This window comes from Perissodus microlepis, chromosome 19 (genome assembly GCF_051167445.1).
Source record: "Perissodus microlepis isolate ML-2025 ecotype Zambia chromosome 19, ASM5116744v1, whole genome shotgun sequence".
NCBI classification, from domain to species: Eukaryota; Metazoa; Chordata; class Actinopteri; order Cichliformes; family Cichlidae; genus Perissodus; species Perissodus microlepis.
This window is the reverse complement of record NC_140479.1, coordinates 7,678,601-7,703,568: the sequence shown is the minus strand read 5'-3', so window position 1 is coordinate 7,703,568 and position 24,968 is coordinate 7,678,601. Positions and strand designations below refer to the sequence as shown.

Genomic DNA, 24,968 nt, shown 5'->3' with positions numbered 1-24,968 from the left:
GCTTTAAAAACAACGTAGAAGAAGATCCGGAATAGCAAACATGAAACGTGTCCTCTCTGACGCACCGTACTAGTAGCCGTACTGTGTGGCGCATGCGTGTTACAGGCGCGTCTGTCAGGTTGCAGTACGGTAAGTAAACAGTCTGCTTCTCTTCCTGCTCATTTATGCGTTTGCGGCTCTTTGTGCGGTGATGTTAGCGGCAGCGGAGCAGCTGAAGACGCTCTGCGCTGTTTTAAAACACTGTTAGCGGCATTTGACGGTTAGCGGCTCGGCTGGCTAACCTGAGCTAGCTGGCTAAAGTAGCACTAGCATGACAGACAGAAACGACCCAATAACCGGTTTTACCGACTTGGTAATCCGAGTACCGGCTCCTGTGTAATCGTGAATAAAAGGCCGAGCAGCTCTGGAGCTGCAGCTCAGTGCTGACAGAGACGGAGATAGCATGCTGTGTTTACAGTTACAGGAAGCGACGAGACTACAGGAAGTGGGATTCATGCTGATTTCAGGTATCTGACATTCAAAATAAGCCACACCAGAGGCTTCCTGGAGGCTGTTTAAAGAGCTGACGGGCAGAAACCAAGCTGTGCTGGCCCAGAGGTCACTGCAACCACACGTTTAACCACGGTTTAATCGAGGTAGCCTCAGACACCCTCAGAGGTTACAGATCCTACAGTCAAAATATCAGGACGCAGTAACTACTTTTAAATAAACACCTGCGGTGATCGGTCTGTGTCATCACTGTGGGCGAGCTTTGGCCCGCTCTTCTTTCAGTCGTTGAGGTTTGCAGCATTCGTTCATGCACAGCTCTTTGAGCAGCACTTTGGTCTCGTTTGTTCCAGAGGTCCTGTGTTTTGTTCAGATGCAGCTTTTTCTGGTCCCCTGAGCATCGCAGGGTCTGACCTCGGGGTGAATTTGCTGGGCCGTCCACTCCTGAAACGATTGTGTCATTGCGTGAACGCATCTGAGTGCTCCAGACCTACAAACTTCTCGTTTTACAGAGGTGCTCACCCTGATGATGATCAGTTAATAAATGCATTTGATTAGCAATGTTTCCCTGCGTCTCATCCTCTTAATTCCTGTGGAAGCGGTGAGGGTGAAATTTTTTTTCCTGCTGTTGGCACGCCTGCTTTGCAGTCCCAGCTCTCACTTTATTCTTTAAACATCTTTGAAAGTTTAAAGTTGTCACAAAAATTTGGAGTCTTTCTAAAAGTTTAGTTTTACAGTTCACGTTACACCAACAGTGAGACGATGTCACCAACCCTAAAAACATCTTTCTACTTGTTTCCAGCTTGTAGTTTTGGTTTACAGGCATAAATTACACATCATAACTGGACATTTTTGTCCTCTTTCACCTGATGTTTCTGTCCCGCGACGCAGAGACCTGTAATAAAATTTGAAAACGATAAAGAATGACAGGAAATGAGTGTTCCTGCTTCACAGGAACGCCACACGACAATGAGAGGAATTGTTGGCTCATGTGTTTGTGTGTTTCTGTGTGCAGAGCAGTGAGATGGACAGCGGGGAAGCTCACGCCCAGCGGCCGGTCTCCTTGGACATCGCCGTGGAGGATGTAAACCAGGAAGTCTCAGCTCCGGCCCCTCCTGAGGTGACCACAGGTCAGACTCCGCCCACAGATGGTGGTCTGCCCCAGGAGGACAGCATCGATCTAGGTCGAGACTTTGCCACACCACAGGAGGACAGCAGCGCCACGCCCTCAGAGAGCCTCATGGACAAGCTCAACGACCAGATGATGGAGAGCGTCATGATTTCTGATTCGCCCAATAACAGCGAGGAGGATGACATGGTGCCCATCGATTCCCTCCTGGATGGAGGCGAGGAGGAGGTGGAGAACGCGGTGGAGGGAAACCAAGAGGAGCAGAGCGAGATCGGACAGAATACGACTGAGATTAAAGTTTCGGTGGAGGAGCAGGAGGACGGAGGCTCGCAGGAAAAACCAGAGGAGGTGGCGACCAGCGCCGTTTCCCCGGGTGACGTGAAGAGTCTGTCTGACAGTCGCAGCGAGGAAGCAGCGCCGGAGATCACCAGAGCGACCAAACCAAAGGAGGAGCCTGTCCCCGTGTGCACCATATTCAGCCAGGGCACCCAGCCCAAGTCTTTAGTGCCCGACGGCTTCCAGCCCACCCTCATCAAGTCGCCCAGCTTCAGCATGGGCGGCGGCGAAGACACCGTGACGCCCAGTAAGATGGCGGGGGCGCTTGTGTGCCAGCCCAGCCCGAGCCTCAGCAAGTTCTTCACAGATAACGGACAGACCAACCCGGCGTCCGACTTCTTCGACTCCTTTACCGCCCCCTCCTCCTTCATCTCCGTGTCCAACCCCAATGCTGAGATCCCTCCAGGCTCCGCCCACGCACCCGAGCGCCAGCTCTCCTCCACCTCCTCCTCTATCTCTACCCCCGGAGGGAACCTGGACTCTGGCGCTCCCACACCGAGCTCAGCGTTCGCCCCTGCTGAACCATCCCCCAAGCTCCAGCCACCCACACCTCAAACAGCCTCGGCTCCAGGCTCCGCCCCCACCTCAGCTCCAGCTGTTCCACCACAGCCCTTCAAGCAGCTGTTTTCAGGCAGCGACGACGCGTTTGCGACAGCGCTCAGCCTGAACGAGGCAGACAGGCGCCACGATGCCTGGCTGCCGTGCGAGGAGACCAGGAAGATGCTAATCTCCATGGCAACGCAGCAGTACGGCCCCGCCTACTTGGAGAGCAGCAGACTGACCATGCCAGGACTCAAGTTTGACAACCTGCAGGTAGGAACTCTGATCCCTCAGCAGTAAACCCGCCCATGCTCGTGTTCAGGTGACCGTGAGGACGTTTCTGTCATGTTGCTTTTGAATGATGTTGAATTTCTGTGTTTTTAAAAACAGGGCGACGCCGTCAAGGACCTAATGCTTCGTTTTCTGGGAGAGGCGGCGGCCGCGAAGCGTCAGGTCCTCACAGCCAACTCCGTGGATCAGTCCTTCAACGGCCTCAAACAGCTGATTGTGAGTCCCTTTAGTTTGTGAGCAGAGCATCGCTCGGCGTGAAACGGGACGTTCACGTGTGGGTGGAGCTGACGTTCTCCTCCACCTGCGCGGTGTCGTCTTCAACTCTGCCCTAACCTGAGAAATTGTCACAGTTAATCTGCTGATTTTGGTTTCTGGACAGGATTTCGTTGCTCTGATTTGTGCTGATTCTTTTCATTGTACACAAAGTTAATCGTTTCCTGTTTGAAACGGTGAAAAAGGTCGGCACCATCAGGTTGGAGGAGTGGGTGGAGCAGCAAATCATTTTGCTTGAAGTCACACGTGGCAGACTTTCACATTTTTATTTTTAGCATTTTTAAACACGTTAATAACTAAAACCAAGCAGTGCGGCTGAGTTTAGGAAAAGATCCTGATGAAGTCTTTGTTGTCTTGGTTTCCACGGTGACGTGCTAAGTGATTACTCGTGTCCATGAAGAGAGTTTTACACTTTGGCTCCACCCAAAGAGAGTCACCCACACGGTGATCACAGACTCAGGTGGGCCACTCGTGTTTACCTGCCTGATCACGTGTGTGTATCTGCACACACGGGTCCATGAACACCACACAGCGCAGAGGCACATCATAGAAATCTCAGAGAGCAGGAAGGTGGCGTCTCCTGGGTCAGGTGACACTGGAGAGGATGATTTGAGGAGCTGGAGATGGTTTTACTCTTGTTGTTGTGCATAATTTGAACAGTGTTTTAAGTTAAATTGATGGAGTTGTTTGAAAGCGTATCTGCAGCTCTGATTGTAACCAGAAGAGCTCAGGCAGCTTTTGCAGACGGATTTAAACGCTGGTCTTGAAACAGGTCACTCTGCATTTGTAATTCTTGCACCAGGCTCCTCGGCGGCGGCTGGAAGGCTCTGAGAGCTCGTGCTGTCCTGCAGGCGCTTTCTGGAGGTAAACGAGTAAAGCGGCGCTCGGCGTCCCGCGGCGGCTGCAGCCTGTCTGACCTCCTGACAGTTGGTGTTTCTGCTGAAGCCGCTGGCTGCTTTCGGTCTCAGCTGACTGAAAACAGTGAATCATTCGCCTCCTTTCTCTTCATATCCTGTTTCTTCTCCTGCCAAGCATAAAAATGCGTGTGTCTTTGTGACCGCGCAGTCTCACCTCATTCCCTCCGCTGCTGCCATCCATCTCTCGTCTACCTCTGCAGCCCTCGTGCATTCCCTCCATCATCATTTCTGACCCACAAACGACCCTGAGAGACGCTTGTTATTTAAAACATATGCACAGCAGCAGCAGCAGCAGTGATGGAGAGAGGTGGAGTGGAGAGATGGAGAGGTGGAGATCCACTCGGCTCACAAGTTCTCTCTTCCTGCTGTGCCCATGTATTATGCATAGGACTGCTGTGCATATTTCACGGGCCTTCTGGACTTGGTGTACACACGCACACACACACACACACACACACACACACTCACACACACACTCAATATGGTGCTTTCAGCCTGCAGTCAGCTGCACTATATGGCGTAGGTGAGTGTGTGAGGATCATACGCTGTCTGCTGATTGGTGTGGGTGGCTCCCCGGAGCAGGAGAGATGGCGAGGCAGGAAGGTGATGCGGGCTCGCCGATGAATGACGAGCAGAGAGAGCGAGCATCAAAGCAGGCTTCGCCTGGACTCACAACTTTTACCCACAGAGCCCATTAAAGATGGATGCAGCCGCCCTGATGTCACAGATGGCCTTCGTTTTCCTGGAGGTTGCTGCTCGCGCTCACCTCCTGCTGTGTTTGGACGTTAGATTATTGGAGGCGAGCTGATAACACAACAACCTTGTTTATTGAACAGTTATATCATTATGTGAAAGACTGAAAGGTCCAAAGCTGCTCCTGCACGTGGAGCGCTCTGGGATCCGTGTGACTCCTCCTCCTGGCTGTTCTGATCGGAGCCCATTGGCTGAGACCTGGAGCTCCTACACCAGACCTGGGTCCAGGTCGGGGCCCTGTGGTCCCTGTTCTGGGTTGGAAGTTGTCATCCTCATATGAGGTTTTCACACACACGTAGATAACATATATAATCCACAGAAAGAGCCTAAAAGTGTGGATGAGGCAAGCTGTATAAAGCGCTGTATATGAAGCAGTCCATTTACCGTTTACATAAGACTAGAAACGTTGGTGAAGGAATGGCTCGCTCAGTGAATTCCAGCGTGGTATCGTAATAGGATGTCACCTGTACTCAGAGGTCACCGACTTTCTGGAGAGTCAATCGCTGCAGACCTCAAAGCTCATGTGACCTTCAGATGAGCTCAAGAACAGTGCGCAGAGAGTTTCATGGAACGAGTTTCCATCTAAGACTACTGCATTTGGAAATAAGTGTAGCTCAGTGTGCACCGTTATTGAATATACAACAACAGTATTTCTGTATGACCTGTTAATGTGTGGTTTCGTGCCGTTTGCTTGGAGTAAAGGCCTGTAGAGCAACGACCTCCAGCTTTCATTGGGGCGGTTCGCTGTTCACTCGGCACCTGGAAGCTCAGAGCTGAAAGAGGGCAGAGCGCCCAGTCTGACCCGGGCTGCTCGACAGTGATGCGGACGCTGTACTGGTCTGTTGTGCAGAAGGCAAAGCTGCTGGTCGATCTGTGACCACAAGCCGTGGGCAGAGACCAAAAAACAAGCTCCAGGATAGACGCAGCAGAAATGAGCTGAACGATGTCTGAGCTCCGAGTTGACCGAGTCTGAGGAGGTGTGTCCTGTGCATGGCTGCAGAGGCTGCATGATTGGACAGATGGAGGCTCTGGGAAAGCCTCTCAGAGGAGATGGCTGCAGAGGTCTCTGTGTTTTTGCAGGAGATGCCGGTGAAGTTTTGTTGTTCTCAGAAGAGCTTGAGCAACACTGGATGTGTCAGAAGTCATGCAGTGGTGTCCTCAGTGGAGCTGCGTGACACAGAAGAGCTTCAGATCTTCTCTTTGCTGAATGTGCAGATGCTGTGACACGTCTCACTCTATCCTTCTCCTCCACATCAGCACGTCTCGGTGCCACAGACCTGGAAATCCCACATAACATGATACTTGAGCGCCTTAAAAGATCTTCTCTTTACACTCGCCTCTTTTTTTTCTCGGAGTTCAAAGGTCAGTGCGAGCTACAAGGCGGCTTTCTTTCCTTCTGCTGCCGCCTCAGATTCGGCGTCTTGCTTTTGTTCTGTGAGGCAGATGATTTCCAACACGGACTTGAACCCGTGGCCTCCGGCTGAAGGACGACATCTCTGCTCGCTGCATCCTGCTTAATAAGGAGCTTGTGTGGCGTTGCTGACATAATAATGGAGCACTGAGTCACTCCGGCTGATGAATGGATCCGACACCATCTGCCTCCTCCATCTACGACCATCTACTCGCATTCAGATGATTTACTTACCAATAAATTATGAAATTTTCAAACTTCCAAGATCAAACAAACTCGTAGATCAAAGCTGTCGTAGGCGATGTAGCTCGCTGAGCTGGGAGGGGAGGTTAAGATTCAGAAAACGAGAGGATGTGAACGCACGCAGGCGCACACACACACACACATGCAGGCGCACACGCACAGTTAGGGAAGTGCAAATGTCAGAAAGCTTTAGGCCATTAAAAGTGCAGCCTGCTGAAGAGTGATGCCTTTAAAGACAGCTGATCAGTCACGTAGAAACAGAGGTTGGACGGATTGTGTGTGCGTGTGTGTGAAGCCTTTTGCTCGGCTGACACTCGTCGCTGAGCTTTATCCTGTCGTGTGGCGTCCTGTGTGATGCAGAGGCCGCTATGAGCTGGCAGAATGAGTCATGCCGCAGATCCAGAGTGTGACTGCACCCACTGCCACTGTTCATGCACACACACATGTGCAGCGAGGACACAAACACACACTGAACACACTCACCGGAGGGCCGAGAGTCTGCACTTCCTCTCTCTCTGACTCTTGGCGGCCTCTCTGCCCTCAGCTGATGAATGAGGACATCGGAGCTGCTGTCACACACCACTGTGCTGTTATTCAGTAGTCTGATTACAGTTACTACTCTTCAGTTAGCTGCACAGCGGGGAATCGAAAAGTAAAAATAATTAGACATTCTTTTTTCCCTGAACACGTCTGATTTCTGTTCGTGTGGAGGAGAAACGACAGCAGGTCGCTTTGGAGAGGAGACTTCATTTAAATTTTTATAAAACATAAAAAGAGCATCGCGGTAAAGATCACACAAAAATACTTCAGCTTCTGGTGCGAGGGGGAAAAAATTCAGGATGTGCGCCACTAGCTGACTAATCGTCGCTGTTGTCGCTCGTCGGTACCAGAATAAGGAGTCGTTTAATCTCATTGTTACAATTTTAATGGATGACCAATGGCGGTGAAGTGTTACGCAGCCTCCTGCCACCAGATGGAGCAGCGTCGTTGAGACTGCGCTTCATGTGTTTGGGAACATTATTACAATCAGATCGCAGATACGCGAGAACGGCGGAAATGAGGTGGACGAGCTCTGCCGTGCGATACGGCGAGGAGTTAAGTTATGGAGGCGGCCACATGGCAAGGAGACGACTAAGGCTGTCGGCTCCCGGGTATTCCCCCCAGCTCGACTTCAGATAAGCGGAAGAAAATGCCTGAATGTTTTATCATTCTGATGTTTTAGATTTGAACTTTTATTGAAGTTTTTGACCAGCGTGCATCGTTCATAATGCACGACTTTGTTCTTTTCGTCCATTTTCCATTAAACGGTTGTCAAATTTCACTTCGTATCTGAGAGTTTGTCTGTTTTAAATGAGTCTGTTAGTCTCATTGTTCTTTTCCTTCATTTAGTCGATTAAGAAATTAGTCGTAGGACCATACCTAATTAAATTTAGTGAAGTGAACCGATATCATCATTTTTAGTCCGTTTTTATAAATAAGAGTTAATCATAATTAGTTGTGTGACCGCGCTGGTTTTCAGTAGCAACTGGTTGGCGAGAGGTTGCTGCTGCACCGACAACTTCTTTGTGATTGATTTGATCCCTGCATGATGGCTGTGGCTGCTCGTAGTGTGCCTGCAAGATTCAGACGCTACCAGCTCCTCGCAACTGCCAGCGCCTGCCTTCAAAGTAAAAGTTCCACTTTATAAAGACGCAGCTTTTACTTTGAAGGTGAACGTTCTTTGTTTCCAGTTTGCATTTATATTTATACAGCAGCACACTGTTACAACAACAGTAACAGTTCTTGTAACATAAAGGCCCTACAGTAATACTGAGACACCCCAACCATCACATGACCCCTGAACTTGGCGACAGTGAGAAGAAAAAACTCCCTTTAACAGGAAGACGCCGCTGGCAGAATCGGCTGTCTGATTGGTTGGGGGTGAGGCGAGGAAGCTGGGACACAGTGGACGACTGTTCTGTGAGTAATTGGCGAGTTTTTCAGACAGGTTTGCGTCTTCCATGCAGACTACAGGTTACCATGGCAATCTGAGGTTTACCATGGCTGAGGGTTCGGTGCAGCACTCTCCCCGTGACCAACGCCAGGTGACGTCCAGGCTGACCTAGACAACGTCACACGAGTGCTTTTCATGTTGCGTCCGATCAGCGGCGGTTGTAATAACCTGGTGTCGTCCTCCATGTTGGCAGCCCTGTGAGCTAGGCTGCACTTTCACAACAGGTGTGAGCGTACGGCTGCAGCCTACATAAACACAGCAAGGTGAAAACAACTGGCAGGAAGGCTTAAACGTGCCCTTCAGCACCGCAGAAGCTGACGGTGCATTACTGCGAGCTCAGCGGCGCGGAGGTGTAATGACGGAGGAAATGACAGCTACGTAGAAAGGTTACGATAATGACAAGTAAAGGTTAGAGCAATGATATCAAAGCCGGCTGCAGCTGCCGGGTCGCTGCAGTGATTATAGGGGTGTGTCTGTCTGACCCGCCAAGGTAGGTTTAACACACACACACAGACACACACGGGCACACGCACGCTGGCCGTGGGCCCAGGCAACTGCACAGTGAGGGAGGGGAGCGAGGTTAGAGTCTCCGGTGGGAAGCACGGAGGGAAGGAAGTAGGAGACAGAGATGAAGGAGATGGGGGAGGGGCGGGGGCGGCGATGCTAATGAGGGAGACGGATGAGGAGCAGCCCGGGGTGGTGCTGAGCTGGAGTCTAACTCTCTGCTGACCACAGCGGGGACGAGAGAGGAGACGGAGGTCACCGTGAAGAAGAGGAGAGCCAGCCGAGCTGAGCTCATAGATTATCCAGCCTCAGCCCTTCATCAGCTCTGCAGAGGAGACAGAGCCGCGCTAGGCCGACTCTCACCTGTAAACCGCACTGTTTGCTCAGCTTAGTCGGTTACGTGTTGCCAAAGTTACATCAAAGTGCAGCCAGGTTTGCAGCCAATCAGAAGCATCGAAATTTGGCCGGTCACCTGTTCAGGGTCGTGTTCTCGTGCTGTTTTCAGAGCAGCTCTTCTTTTTAGGTCTTTGATTTAGAGATTCAGCTGCTTCAGATACTCAGCATCCATCTTTGTGTTGAAACACTAATACAGTATTTTACTAACACTACAATTTCATGGCTAATACGATTAAATTAAGAATATAGATGTGCTGGGGGGGGGGGGGGGTCTGAGGATGGTCTCAGGTGCATCCTGGTGGACAGAAACGTCCCCGAGAATTTCTATTGGATTTAGTTCAGGCGAGCGTGTGGTGAGCGCTGCACCAGTGTAGGGTCGGACACTGTCCAGTTCATCCTGACACCTAATGGCAGTCAGGGTGCTGTTGGCTCGCCTGTGGTGGTGTGTACGTCCGTCTGTCGGGTAGGGCTGTCACGATTATGTCGACTATCAAAATCGTCGACAACAAATTTAATAGTCGACGCGTCGTTTAAAGCCTTGTAAGATCCTGAAAGACGCAGGAATAAGTAGTAGGATTTAAGAGTGTAATAACGGACTGAAACAGAAGGTGGCAGCACTGCATGTACAAGGATGCCAGCTGCCGTTAGACCCCGAAGAAGAAGAAGCTGTGTCCAGATTCAGGCCGCATTTGAAGGCCGATTACGTTACAGCGACGTGAGGAAGGCTGTCCAAATTTGAAGACTTCTCTAAATGCAGCCGACAAATGCGTCCTACTTTCCCCAGATTTAGCACGGCTCAGCCAATCCCAGTTTCCAACAATGGCGGCCGCTACTAAGTTTTAATGTTACTCTTATTATTCTTTCTGGGTCACAAAACAAACTTTTAACATATTTTCAGGCGAGAATGTAGCTGTGTAAATCTCAAATATCTGCTCAGTTTATCAAGACACCACATATTTTCAAAAGCGCTCTGACGTTTTCGGAGACGTCTGTTACCCACTAGCTCGATAGCGAGCCGGGGGCAAGGCTCACTAGAGCCGTGAGAACACCAGACTCCCGGCTTCATTGTTTTCAGATCACCGCCATCTTTCGCTACTCAGGTTAAACATATATGAGTCACTTAGATAACTTCAAAATGTTATTGTTTGGCTTTTTTTTTGTATTTTATTTGTTCCTGAGTAAATCGGTTTGGCTGAGATTAAAGTTATAGTTTTTACACAGCTGAATAAACAACTGATTATCAGAAGTGTGAGATGCTGGAGAATTTACTCCGGTGTCCTGTTATATTTTAGATAGCAAGGAGTTTATTAAACTTCACCGAAACAATCTGCAAATGTCATTAAAATTTAATAAACTATCATCTTGTCTTTATTTTTAGTTAGCACAAACCTGAAACACTTAAAGCTGTAAGCTAATGATAGTTATATAAGAGCAGATGCTGCTGGTGCAATAAGCTGTACGTTTTACGTCCAATGGATGATGATCTGATTAGTCGACTATCAAAATAATCGTTTGTGGCCGCGCTACTGTCGGTCTGTGCAGCCTCTCAGGTGTCCTCATGCTCCCTGCAGCAACGCTGAGCTGAGCCAAGTGCAAAACTAGTGAAAAACAGAAAAGATGAGGAGGGAAAGTTTCCAGTGTCCTTCACCTGTGAAACGTTCCTGTTTTGTGGTCGTCTCACTGTGTCCGCCTGTGGTTCATGTCAATAACACCAAAGCCCCCCTCTGCTACTGCACTGACTGCATCAACACGGCAGAGGTTTAACGATGCTGGGAGTCTTTCCTGCTCAGTCGGTGCAGCTCCTGGAAGCAAAAACGATGTCAGCACCTCCCTTAGCTTTAGTAGAAGTCCTCTCATCTCCCTTTGCTGGTTCTCCTCCAGTGTGTCAGAACAGCAGGAGACAAAGTCGGGGACTCCATCCCATAATGTCTGAAATCCCAGTTCAGGTGTTTTCCTCCTGTTCTTCTCTCTGTCACGCCTCAGGATGTTCCAGCACAGGTATGTCTCACCCTGTGAGGTGAAATAGATCATTAAGCTCGATAATGCAAAATACACAGAATAGAAATGTTTTATAAATGTAGTAAAGCAGTGACGTTCAGCATGGCAGGGCGGTGGGAGGGACCCTAAACATGACTGGCCCGTTACATCGCGTGTCTGAGAGGTTCAATATCTGCAGCTCGCTGTGTTTAAAGCTTTGCTCCGACTTCCTCTGCCACCTCCATCAATGATTTGGGATTGGCACTACAGGGCCACCGTAGGGAGGACTGTGATGGCGCTGTGCAGTCAGTAAAGAGAAGCCGAAGGTTTCTTCCTGTTAAAAGGGAGTTTTTCCTTCCCACTGTCCCCAAAGTGCTTGTTCAGAGGGGCTCGTATGATTGTTGGCGTTTCTCTGTATTAATGTAACCTTACGTTTAAAGTCGGGTCTGTGTGTTGTTTAGTTTTCTGTGCCCGGCTGTGAGACTGAGTCCATGAGCAGCTTTACTAAAGTGTGACGTGCTCACAGCTTACACCTGCACTGCTCGCATGCACGTCGCTGCGAGCTACAGAAAGACATCAGTGTTTCCAGTATTCAGGTTGATTTTCATTTATGAAGACTGTGTGGAAGATTAATGACACTGCAGCTTGACACTTTGCCAGCCGTGAGGCCTGTCAGGTCGTCAGCGGCGCTCTGGGGTGGCCGTGTGCTGTCCGTCGCTGCTTGTTCCTCAGACCTGATGCAGAGCTCTCTGATGCTCCTGCAGCATCGCTGGGGTAACAACTAAACCTTCAAACGCCGTCCGGCAGCGCGTTTGTCCATCAGCGGCTGATTTGACCCACAGGAGCATCTCGGGGAGCATCGGGCGGAGATTGCTGCATCCCGCCGCGAGACAAAATGGCTGGTGCGTGAAGTTGAGTAACCAAACTCGACGTCCTTCAGCTCGACGGCGGAAAGGGTCCCCTGGTTCGAGTGTCTGCAGACCAGCTACACAGGCATCAAAGCACCTTTTTCTCTTTTAGCATATCACGAATGTGTTTTTTATTTCCCACCCCCTCTGTGTAATCCGACATGCAGGGGCTTAATTGAAGCAGTGCTGCAGCTGCGTGAAGCAAAGCCGGTGCGAGGAAGCCTTTTTATGTCTGCCTCGCCTGGAGGCTTCTGGGTCTTGCGAGAGAACGAGTGGGCGTTCGTTTGTTCATCAGGCTTTGTTATGCCGGATTTTTTAAAACTCACTAAAGGATGGGCGCAGTGAACTTCCGATCTTCAACGCAATTAAGGAGCCTCACCCCTTTTAAACTCGCGACGAGACTAATTATGAGTGTGTGTGAGGGGGGTGTGAGTAAGTGGGAGTTTGGGTGAGGCGTTGTAATGCTGCTGAAGTCAGAATCATTCATAATTAGAGTTAATAAAAGTGTTTTTATGTTATATTTGAAGCCTCAATGTGCAGAGATGGCCTCATCAGTGCTGATGCAAACTGACACCAGAGCTCAGCCTCTTAAACGTTCTCTCCTTCATCCTCTTTCTTTGCTTTGATTTCTGCTGTAAGGACGTTTAAATGTGCCAAGCTGCAGTTCCTCTGACGTCCACTGGAGGCTCCAGAGGTGAGGCAGTCCCCGCAGACGCTCGTGTCAAACCCACCGTGCAGGCGGGACGTCACATGTCACTCAGGTCAAAGAAGCTGGACCACCGTCCAGGATGTGACTGGTCTTTCCTCCATCGGCGGGGTCAGACCGACGTTTGCCGTGACTCCACTCCGCGACCTGCTCGCTCTCTGGCGTTCGGGCCGGTGACAGTGTCTGAGCATGAAGTTATCGTTATGTAAATCCTGAGGTTTGGCTCCTTGTGATGTATGTTTCTGCATTTTTACTCCTCCCTCTCCTTCTGGCCCAGAAAGACCTGCATGCAGCAGAAAGACGAATATCACCAGAGTTTAGCTTAAAAGAGCCACAAAAACATTTATTTATCTGTTAAACCAAACATCCAAAAAAGCACTGTCAGCCGGGATTTAACACAAACAGGAGCTCACACCTCTGTTAGCACGATGAACCCCACACCAGCCATGCTATTGGTCAGATAAGTAAGACCACGCCCCTAATAATCCAAACTTTAAGCCTTAATATGATGTAAACAGCTGTTACAAAGGAGTGAATTCTCTATAGAGACCAACCAGTGTGTGTATCAGGCTGTAAAGATCTAACATGGGAGTCTACGAAGCTGACTCACTGCTGGCGCCCCAGCTGGACGATAGAGGAACTGCAGGTCCAGGGTTTGGTTTTTCACGCGCCATAAAGTGAAGAAAACGTTGAAAAACAAACCCCTCCAATCTGTGGGGCCACACTAAAGGTCATTTACTTCCTGCGGTCTCTTCCCCTCCTCACGCAGACACCTGTCTTCCTCTCGCACCCCGTGGCGGTTAGCGGCGTGCTGTAGCGTGCTGCAGGAAGTGTGTGTGCGTGTGTGTGCGTGTGTGTGACTGACTGCAGCTGCTTTTGGCCATCCAGGCTGCCTCCTCGTTTTCAGCTTCATTTCCCGCCCTAATGAAGATTCAGAGGCAGTGCAGCGACTGGCACAGGAAGGAGAGGAGAGGAGGAAGCGGTGACGGGAGGAGGAGGAGGGCAGGCAGGAGTGAGAGTCAGATGAAGGGGAAGGAGGCGAGGAGGAGAAGGGAAGTGGTGATGAAGGCTGTGATAAAGAGAGCAGCCCTCTCTCTGCCTCACTCTCCTAATTAGCTCGCCGGCTGTGATGAATGGCGCAGCACTTAGGATCCAATCGGCGAGCCGACCTTGTCATGCGTGTTGATGGGGTGGGGTGACTCTGCACCCCCCCCTCCCAGCACACCCTCTTACCTATTGTACCTCCTCCTGTGGAAGCAGATGCTGATATCTGGGCATGTGTGCACTCGTGTTCTCGGCCTTAATGACACACACACACACACACACACACACACACACCTGAGCTGGTCACTTTCACTCTGCAGTGTTAAAGTCACAGCAGGATCAGCTCAGGGTGACTCGTGCAGTGTTTCAGTGTCTCTGCTGCAGGATGGAAAACATCCACAAGCGTCTTCTGGAGATGAGCTGATTTAACCTTTGACCTTTAAGGTCTTTGTCATGTCACATGAATTCAGAGGTGCAGTCATGAGTCGTCCTGCTGCTCAGTAACGCAGGTGGAGTCATGTTTAGGTATTTGACTTCCTGTCGTCTTCATCAGGCTGACACTGAAACAATCTAAATGGCACTTGTAGAGGGAACAAGCACGTTTGGTGAACTGTGCCTTTAAAACAAAGTCTCCAACAGTCTCTGAGTACAAAAGGTCATCGAATCCTCTCTTCCAGAACCTTCTTGAGGTTCTTTGTTCTGAGCTGCGTTATATTATGTCTGATGTCGGTTCTCCTCCCTCAGCTTCCTCTCTCTGTTTTTTTTGTGCAACAGTTATTCTGAGTTATTTCTGACGCCTCATGTCTCGTCACCCCTGCAGAGCAGTAAGAACTGGCGCGCCGCAGTGGATCTGACGGCCCGGATGCTGACGGCTCACGGTCAGGGATACGGCAAGGCCGGCCAGCCGACCTCCCACACCACCGACTCGCTGCAGGTAAGACACCTCACTGGTTCCCGATGGCATGAATCCCGTGTTCGCTGACATCAGTCGAGTCTGCGTCAGGCAGAGTCTGAGATACTTTTGCTGTTTGCTTTGCCCTCATCTCATACGTTTTACTGCCATATTTTCCCCGTGTGTTTGTGGAGCTCCATCCAGAAGATGGATGGCTGCGCGAGCTCATTAAGAGGCCACCCTCGTGCTCGGCTCTGTGAATTAATTAGCCGTGTCGCTGCCTCATGCCACATATCACAGTTAGTTTTATGTTCTTAAACATCCGGCTCACTTTAGTGCAGGAGTTGGAGTCCTCGTGTTCCAGGGGTTTCTCACATGTGTTGCATGGATGTGCACATGTTAGAAACATGGCAGCAATGTCTGTTTTTCTGTTCATAGATCTGTGTGATGTCGCAAAGAGGGAATAGTCCCGCCCACCCTTATGTTTAAACCTCCTATAGCCAGTCGTCTTCAAAGGGGCGGGGCTACAATGACTTCTTTGACCTGTTGGCCTGCGCTAAGGCTTATTTTGAACTGTGAATCATGCAAAGCTCCTCAAGTTGAGTGGACAGCAGTCCTGTTTAAATGTGCTGCAGGTTCTAATAAAACACACGTGACCATCAACGCTGAGAAAAGGTTCAGACGCTTTTCACGTGTTTGAGGGTTTTTTCATTTCCAAAATATGTAATACAGTTCACGCTGAAATGGTCTGACACAGAATTAGAGCCACAGGGAGAGAGCACACTGTCTTTTTAAAACAACGTTTTTAAGACTCCCTGAATAAAAATGGCCACAAAGGTCACTGGCTTCGTCCCGAGGCCGCCGGTCCTTCCCGAAGTCTTCTTGAAGTTCTGAACAGTTGACCTCGTGCCACCGTCCTAACGCCAGCACGCCGCCTCAGCCGGGTCGAGAGGGAGCAGCGTCTTTGCAGGGGTTACACATGCTGCTCACGACCTTCTGGATCTTTCCATGGCGAGGCGGTCCATCTTCCAGCTCAAGCGGCTCAGGGTGCAGCATGCGCCCTGGCTTCTGTCCAGCAGCTGAGAGGATCCAGTGCCCTCCAGATGTGGAACAGCAGCCTCCACTCAGACTGCAGCCTGAGGTGGAAGCACTGATGTGTTGATGAAGTAAAATGCTGTATGTATTCATACATTCAAAAGGTTCTGGGTGAGCCTTTCACAATAAAAGCCCTCAACATACACATTGTGACAGCTGTGCAGAGGAAACTGTGGATAATCATCGAGGACATTATGTCTCAGTCGTGCCTGTAGTTTAACTCAGGAGTGTGGGTTTCATCTGCACAGCAGGACAGCTGAATGTCACAGTGTGGGTCTCTGTGTAATGTAGTTTACCAACTCACACACTCTGTGTGTGTGTGTGTGTGTGTGTGTGTGTGTGTGTGTGTGTGTGTGTGTGTGTGTGTGTGTTGCAGCTCTGGTTTGTGCGGCTTGCTCTGCTCACCAAGCTGGGCCTTTTCCAAAATGCCGAGCTGGAGTTTGAACCCTTCGGCAACCTGGATCAGCCGGACCTCTACTACGAGTACTACCCCACTGTGTACCCAGGCAGGAAAGGTATGGACACACACACACACACACACACACACACACACACACACACACACACACAGCCTCAGTGTTGTATCACGATGTTCCTCGTGGTGTTTTTCTGGGTCATACAAGAAGAATAAATCTGACTAGACTTAAGTCTTTATTTTAAAAAGTCTGTAATCACACCGTCATGGAGTAAACACAACTCCAACTTTCGCACGTATGAAACTGGGTCGAGAAATGACGTCCGCGGCCCATCGCACAGACGTCGTTACCGCCTTTACGTGACAGCAGCCAACCAGGTGAGTCTGCGGTGACACTCGCGTTATTTCCGCTGCTGTTATTGATCATAGATCAGAGGCTCGAGCAGAGCCCGCTGCGTGTTGCGTGTTCTGTCTGTGAGCTGCTCGCTGAGGCCTCTGAAGGCTGAACGGCGGTGCTCATGATGGCGCTGAGAGGCTGCTCTGTGAGCGTTGAATGCGTTATTAGGCTGCTGGCTGCTCTACGACAGGATTTAGCATTTTACCCACGTTTTTTTTTATTTTTGTAAGAATGCACCAGCGTATCCACCACTGTCCTATTAAATATTCAGAGGAAAGTTGGTGCCAGGAGCTTGATATCAGCCTGTATCATCGAGAAGCTCCAACAACTCCACTTGTCTCCAACAGCTCTTTGGTTTTGTTTTTCCTCTTTTTACACTGCATGAATTGCTCTCTAATGTATTCCCATTACTTTGGATCTGCTTCGCCCCTCGGGCTACCGCAGTGTGAAGGCAGCACACATCACACAGACACACACACACCCTTACATAAAAAACACTTGAAGCTACACTGCACAGCTCTCTGAAGAGCACCGATTGACTTTCCATTGCTCAATATTAAACGCTTTGTGCCCTGCTAAGGTGCTCTCAGACAAACTGGCATGAGTTGTGTAGCCTGGCATCGCAAGTCGAACAATTCTCCGCTTGCATCGACTATCTATTACCCATGATCGTGCTGTTTGAAGGCCTTCAGAGACGCCCGGTCTGCGCAGCAGCGAGCGAGCGCTCGGGGAAGGAGCAGAGGTCCTCCGTTGGGTACGAGCGTGAAAAGCTGAGTCCAGTTTGGGCTGAGAGACATCCGAACCTGCACACAGTTACTGCAGCTGGTTCAGAAGGAGAGGTCCCACCTGACCCGCTCACAGTCAGCTGTTTGTGCTTTTTGTTACATTCATACTATGAATATTTTCAGACTAGCAGACCTCCGAGTGTGCAGGGCCCGGTTCAAATCTGGTGCTTTTTCAATTATGTTATTTTTCCCCTCCCAGCGTTGGAGCTTTGAGAAACACAGTGAGACATTTAGCAGTCTAAAGGCTAACTCTGTTTTCTGATAATTCACTGAAGAAAAACATCAAACTTCTGGCTTAAATTTTCATGGCTCGTATCGCCGTGCGGGACGGGTGAATGCCCAGAACATGTAGCAGTATTATGCTTTTCAAAATAAAAGCCTTAGGATTCCAGAGACATTGTTTCTTCTGAAGGCTTTTATTGTGATAGGATGTTTCTATCCTGTTTGTCTTCAGTTCTCGGGTCGTTGTCCTCAGCACCTTCAGCTGTCTTGCCTCGATGTTAGTTCTGACCTGCTCCTGCTCACCAGTACATGTCAACTCCACAGTGTTGGCACCTTGGCTGCTGCCATGTTGTGTTTTTGTTTCCAGAAGTGACCATATTTGGAAAGAGGCCGTATTATTGGTCAGATTAAAAAGGCTCTGACAGCACAAACACAGCCCAGAGGTTCAGCAAGCAGCTACAGGCACCTTTGTCGCCATTCACCTATAAGTCAAAGAGGCCACGCCCCCTAATGATGCCTACTATCCTGACCAATCAGGCTGTTTATTTTAACATGGGCATCTCTGGTGGCTGACTCACTGCTGCCTCTGCTGGACGTTAGAGGAACTGCCGGCTCTGGTTTAATCCTCATGCTCATATTTCCTTCATTATGAAGGATGCTGCTATTACTAATGAAAGTAAAAGCCATAAATTAAATCTGCTGAAAATGACTGACACCCCGGGAGACGAAGAATAATGAATCGCAGAGAGTTGGCGAGGTCCCGTCACCGTGACGATAAAACCCTGTAACACAGGGCAGGGGCAGAGCAGAGAGAGTGTCGAGTTGGAGCAGATAGACGAGGAGAGATGGAAGGTGAGATAGAGACGGGCAGCGATGGACCAGACTTTCACATCTGATGGCAATATCAAAGAGGCGCTGATCAAAGCCCGGGGACTCACCTGAATATAGGCTCTTCCTCAGGGGCGCGTGTGTGTGTCTGTGTGTGTGATGTCGAGGCAGAGAGATGAGTGATGGAGCTGAGCAGCGCACAGAGACAGAGCGAGATGAGAGGGTTTAATAAGCAGCCATACGTAGCTCGGTGCCATCTGTAGGTTCCTGCCTCCAGGGCTGTGTGCAGTCTGTGTGTGGGTGGATGGCTTTATATTCTCATCCTTCTCCCGCTCTCCTTCCTGCTCTGTCCTCATCCCACCTCGTTTCTTATTCCCTCCCTCCATCCTGTCCAGGCTCCATGGTGCCGTTCTCCATGCGGCTGCTGCACGCCGAGCTCCCACAGTACCTGGCTAAGCCCCAGGAGGCCCTGGACCGCCTACACCGCCTCAAAACCGTCTGCCTCACCGTTAGTGCTAACACACACACACACACACACACACACACACACACACACACACACACACACACACACTGTAGTATTCACACAATAAAAGCACACACCCACGCAGAAGCACATTAGCTGTACAAATCCTGAAGCCCACCTGTGTAAACACACAGGTATGGCGGGATTTTGGAGTTCTTGAATATGCAGATTGTAACACACAGAAATGCTGGCACTCAACCAGATCTCACAGACACACACAGGCACACACACTCACACAGACCATCCTGAAGTTTTAGCCCCTCCCCCCTGTTTCCTGTTCCTCACAGATTCTGGAGAACCTGGAGACGGGCTCAGCCGAGGACGGTAGCATGATCACCTTAACGCAGGAGAACAGACAAGGTAAGCTCACTGTGAGCTGGCCGCAGTCCCAGAATGCATCACACTGTGGGAGGAGAGTGAGGTCACGGGCCCCCACCGGTAACACACACACACACACACACACACACACCTGGTGCAGGACTGCAGCATAGCTCAGCCTCTCAAACACACCGATGCGGCGCTCTGTAGGTGTTTCTGCCTGCGCTGAATACCAAACGGCTTCTTTCCCGGCCGCGCGGATCCACACCGATCACTCCTGACCAATCCGCTCACACCTGCTCGGCCACGCCAGGGAGATGGGTGGAAACCCACGCCTGACTTGATGTGCACTCTGGTGTGTGTGTGTGGCTGTTTCAGGAAGTTTTCCAGTCTGAGCATGAGCAGTGGCGTTCGCCACGGCGTGTTTTTAAAAGCAGTCGCGTCCTCTGTCTCTCCTCTCCCGCCCACGCCAACAGTCAATAACGCCGGGCCTCGCCTTCACACATGAGACCCCTGCTGAGTGATTAGCTCTTCTCCCCAACACACACACACCCACCATGAATAGTAATAGGCACATGAGCTCTTCCACTCTGTGCCGCAGTGTGTTTGTCTTAAAATAAACCCCGCTGTATTGGGGGAGGGGGGGTATAGGGATGCCAAAAAAAACCAAAAACCCCCTCTTCTTCTTCTTCTCTTCCTGTTTGCAGCGTCGCTAAAGCTGTGGAGGTCTCGCCTCAGCCGGGTCATGTACTCCATGGCCAACTGCCTGCTGCTGATGAAGGTAGGTGTGTGTGTGTGTGCGTGCATGCGTGCATGTGCGTGCGTGTGCGTGCGTGCGCGTGTGTGTGCGTGTGTGCGTGTCAGAGATCTCTGATGCCAGCCTGCTGGAGGATTCAGTGAAATCCCCTCAGACTGATCACTAATTGGATTCTTGGTCAGTGAGCGAGCGTGGGTGAGAGAGGTGGGGTAGAGACACAGTGCCATCTAGTAGTCGCAGCTCAGATTACACCACCCTGTTCAGATTACATTAGCTTAAATTTAAACATGCAGAGTTCCGACTCTGAATGAATAAAGATTTTATTTTATTCACGTTTAAGCTCCAACCAGGTCATGTGACATTCAGAGCCTGACATCAGCGTCATGAAGGCTTTGTTAACGAGGGCGCGGCGTTCATCAAGTTTAAGCCTTTAACGCTTATATCTGTTTATCTGAGACTATTTTTGTCTATGTCTTTCTGTATACAGTCGTCTTCTGCTGTGGGACACGCCACAGCGAGTCATCTTCGTCACACCTGTCCTCAGCACGCTGTCTCTGCCATGTTTGACAGTGTGATCTTGCAGACTGCTGTGTATCGATTTCAAACTTAATCCGTCTCCAGTTTTAAACTTTTGGTGATTTAGAAACGTGCTCATGAGCAGCACGCCGCCTCCGCAGGTCGTTTCCAGCACACGCCCTCCCCTCTCTGACCCCTCTGTTGCCCGCTCAGCGCTCCAGTCGCCACGTGAGCGATGTGGAGGTGGACGGAGGGTCACTCCGCCCGCTATTACTCCATATGTTTGATTAATGCTCTCTCTCTCTCCACACCTAAGCTCTGCTCTTTCTTTACCCTGCTCGCCCTCCACCTGTCTCCGCCTCCCACCGCTCCCCTCCGTCACTCTGTGTCCTCTCTGTTCTGTCTGTCCTCAGGACTACGTTCTGGCTGTGGACACCTATCACTCCATCATCCAGTACCAACCCCAGCAGAGGGCGCAGCTGCTCAGCGGCATCGGACGCATCTTCCTACAGGTCTGCACGTCTGTACTCCACCCTGCTACACCACCCTCTGTTACTCCAACCATTTAAAGGGGACATATCACATATAAAGGCTCATTTACATCAGTGAGCTCAGCAGCTGCAACTGTGAAGCTGCAGTTAAGAAGTTTTATAAAAACACACAAACAGACACACACACACACACACACACACACACACACACACACACACACACACGCACTCTCACACACGCACTCACACACACACACACACACACACACTCACACACTCACAGACAGAGACACACACCCTAACACACACACACATTCACACACACACTCACAGACACAGACACACTCACACATACACACACACACACACACTCTCACACACACACACACTCTCACACACACACTCACAGACACACACTCACAGGTCGGGGCTAACGTGTTCCTCTCGCACAGATCGGAGACGTTAAAACTGCAGAGCGATACTTCCAGGACGTGGAGAAGTCCGGCCCGGTGAAAGGCAGCCAGCAGGCTCTCGCCACATGCGTGTTAATGAACAGGTACCTGCATGCGTGTGTGTGTCTGTGTTTCATTTAGCGCCTCATGCAGCGTCTGAACTTCATGCCGCTCTGCGACGCGTCACTTTCCTCGAGGCCTCGGCGGCGTGCGATTTCGAGGAGGTCGCACGTCTGTGCCGACCCGACTCCCTCGCACGCCGACGCTCGCCTCGCAGACCTGCAGAGCTGCTGTAAACTAGAGCGGTCTGGTACTTCCTGTGCTCGTCTGCGTCCGTTTATTTATTCGGCAAATGACAAACTGAAGTCACATGACTTCACCCGGGTTCGAGTATCTATAATTTGGCATCTTAATCAATATTAATCATATCGTGGTTCCTATTTTTCAGCTTTTTCAGTTCTATCTTAGCATTGAAATATCATTTTGATCAATGGGTGATTAATGACAGGCCTTTTGTAATGTCTGTAGCGCCCCCTGGGGGTTGTTGCTGTTTAATCAGGCTGTGATGAGGCTGGTTGCTCTGAGAATAAATGTGATTGGTCCTGAACAGAGCCCCTCCCCTTTTTTATTTTCTTAATGAGTTCGACTTTGGTGTCAAAACTTGTTGCAAGTTTCATTTTTTGAGGTGTTGAAAGAGTTTTGAAAAGCAGTGATTTTGTGGCAGCAGTTGGTTTAGTTGCTGCTGAGCTCGTCTGTGTTCAGGGATTCACCTGAACGCAGGTAAACCAGTTTGAACGCTCGACGCAGGTTGGAAGGGTTTGAAATGTGTTTCCTGCTTTCAGGGCTTTCGTCCACCTCAGTCAGAACAACTACGCCGAAGCACACGCCTCCTTCATCGAAGTGCTAAAGATCGACCCAAAGAACCCCGTGGTACGTACCGCCGCCATCCTCCAAACGGTCCACAGAGCAGTGCACAGAGTGGGTCAGGTCGCCTCTGTGGGCTCAAACTGTGCTCGTGAATATTTTGTACTTGTAAATCAAACTTGAGAACTGAGTTTTGTAACCTTGTAACCCAAAATATCCGAATATTTTATGTTTGTGCATCTGTAGATGAGAGTGTGTGTTTAAAAATATTTATACGAGTTACAAATTGTTTTATTAAAGTCTGCTGACAGGAACAAAGCAAAACACTGCGTGTGAAACTCCCTGCTTCTGTGTGAGCTTCAGCTTACACTACGAATTCTTCCTTTCAGCTGATTGGTCAATGTCATGTCAATTACAGATGTAACAATCCAATCAGAGAACAAATGGGTTTGGCTGTTGGTGCGGTACTTTATTGACCAATCAGCTGAAAGGAAGAATTCGTAGTGTAAGCTGAAGCTCACACAGAAGCAGGAAGTTTCACACGCAGTGTTTTGCTTTGTTCCTGTCAGCAGACTTTCATAAAACAATTTGTAACTCGTGTAAATATTTTTTACAAACACGAATTCTCATCTGTAGATGCACAAACATAACATTTTCAGATATTTTGGTTTACAAGGTTACAAAACTCAATACACAAACACACATTTGATTTACAAGTACAAAATATTTGTGAGCACAATTTGAGCCCATATTCCTCCACAGTGACGTCATCACATACACTGACTGCAGTCATTACAGTGGTGAGGTTACTTTTGCACACAGGCAGGCCGCTCTGGATCACTTTGTTTCTACGTCATCATTTCAAACTGCACTTTGTATTTACTCGGGTCACCTGAGACTTTAATATGTGTAATATTGAAGTTTGATGATCAGTGTGGCAGATACGTCACGTGTCACAAACATCGTCAGTGACGACGACGACGATCAGTAATAAAATCACAGTAAAATGTCATTTTTTGAGCTGCACTCATGTCCTTGTATCATAACCATCACTCTGTATTATTAGCCTATGATAAAGTGTCACCAGCAGAGGGCGCCAAACAACCACAGCCAAGCTGGTGAATGAGCAGGTTCCTGTAGGAACTACTTTCTTCATACTGGCTGCATCCTGCAGCCGTATCACTCCTCAGGAGGAAGTGTGTGTCTACTCTGGCTCATGTGACAGGAAGGAAACATTAAATGTGTCGGCCATTAGAAACAAAATTGTTTTGTGCTGCTCAGAGCAGCCAGTCAGAAGACTTAAAGTGGGAGGAGCTAAAGTGTCTTGTCTCAGACTGTTACACCGGTGCATGCACAGTTAAACCCTCCTCTTCCTCCGTGTGTTCACAGGCCAACAACAACGCGGCGGTGTGCCTGCTCTACCTCGGCCGCCTGAAGGAGTCGCTGGGCCAGCTGGAGGGCCTGGTGCAGCAGGACCCGGCGCAGTACCTGCACGAGAGCGTCCTCTTCAACCTGACCACCATGTACGAGTTGGAGTCGTCCCGCAGCACGCAGAAGAAGCAGGCGCTGCTGGAGGCCGTCGCCTGCCGGGAGGGCGACAGCTTCAACACGCAGTGCCTCAAGCTGGTCTGAAAGGAAGAGCAGCTTAGTTTGACCTCCCAGGCACAAAACAGCGAGTTTTATTGTCACTAAACAGATGAAGGGCACCCAATCATCATCATCCTCACATTAACCCACAGGAGCAAAGCCTGCAGCAGCGTCCTCCAGCACTGCACAACCACAACCCGAAAATCGTGTCCTCACGCCCTCCCTCTGACTGCTGAATCACACCAGAGCCAGTCTGCGTCTCCAGGTTCAACACACAGCTGCTCAAAAACAACCGATCTGAGGGTAAATATGCAGAAGCTGCAGGAAAGAAGCTCGCTGGTTTCCATTTGTAGTCCATTTAACTGGACTACAAACTGGCCAACCATGTTTGAGTCGAGGGTTAAAGAGGGAACAAATTTACTGAAGCACAGACAGCAGAGACCCGCTCTTTTATTAGTGGGGGCATGAAGAATTTTCAAAATAAAAGCCCCAGTGCAGAGCAAAGTCCAGGATAAAAGCCCACATCGGTGTTTCCCTGGTCAGACGGCAGGACGGCTTCATGTTTATCACACATTTTAACTTAAACTGGGTCCAGTTTAATTCAGCTTTATCCCAGCTCGCCTTTTAATTTGTAGTAAAGTCTCAGCCCACTTTGTGTTTTGGGAGGAACAGACGTGAGGCTGGAGGCGGGATGTCAGAGACTCCGGCGGGCATTATCCTGATTATCTGCAGACCGGACAGCTTCAGTGACTCGGCCCGCTCGTGTTCAACATGTACATATCAGCAGCAGGGTTTCCTTTGAGTTCACCAGGAATTATTATATTTAAGTGATTTGTGTTTACTTTCTGTGCTGATCATATTTATGTAAATGAAATAAAATGTGGTTTTATGTGAAAGCGCAGCTCACTGTGTGTGT

General features: G+C 49.8%; 1 protein-coding gene across 2 annotated transcripts; it reads left to right on the top strand.

Moving 5' to 3' along the window:
- Positions 1 to 26: 26 nt before the first annotated feature.
- Positions 27 to 24,948, top strand: trappc12 (trafficking protein particle complex subunit 12). 2 transcript variants are annotated; one of them, XM_084914012.1, is made up of 12 exons: positions 27 to 129; positions 1,502 to 2,764; positions 2,882 to 2,998; positions 14,728 to 14,841; positions 16,271 to 16,409; positions 18,937 to 19,049; positions 19,355 to 19,427; positions 20,093 to 20,166; positions 21,072 to 21,170; positions 21,602 to 21,705; positions 22,444 to 22,531; positions 23,855 to 24,948. In XM_084914012.1, exons 2-12 carry the CDS (start codon positions 1,511 to 1,513, stop codon positions 24,095 to 24,097), a joined length of 2,418 nt encoding a protein of 805 aa, XP_084770138.1. In that variant the 5' UTR covers positions 27 to 129; positions 1,502 to 1,510; the 3' UTR covers positions 24,098 to 24,948. The 2 variants fall into 2 exon arrangements, with proteins under 2 accessions (XP_084770138.1, XP_084770140.1); XM_084914014.1 differs by lacking the exon at positions 27 to 129 and adding an exon at positions 151 to 506.
- The last annotated feature ends 20 nt before the right edge of the window (positions 24,949 to 24,968 follow it).

Excerpts from the sequence above, each read along its gene's own strand:
- trappc12 (XM_084914012.1), top strand. The coding sequence starts at position 1,511 with ATGGACAGCGGGGAAGCTCACGCCCAGCGGCCGGTCTCCTTGGACATC. Across the intron at positions 14,842-16,270 it reads ACACCACCGACTCGCTGCAG|CTCTGGTTTGTGCGGCTTGC; the intron begins GTAAGACACCTC and ends TGTGTGTTGCAG. Across the intron at positions 19,050-19,354 it reads TCAAAACCGTCTGCCTCACC|ATTCTGGAGAACCTGGAGAC; the intron begins GTTAGTGCTAAC and ends TGTTCCTCACAG.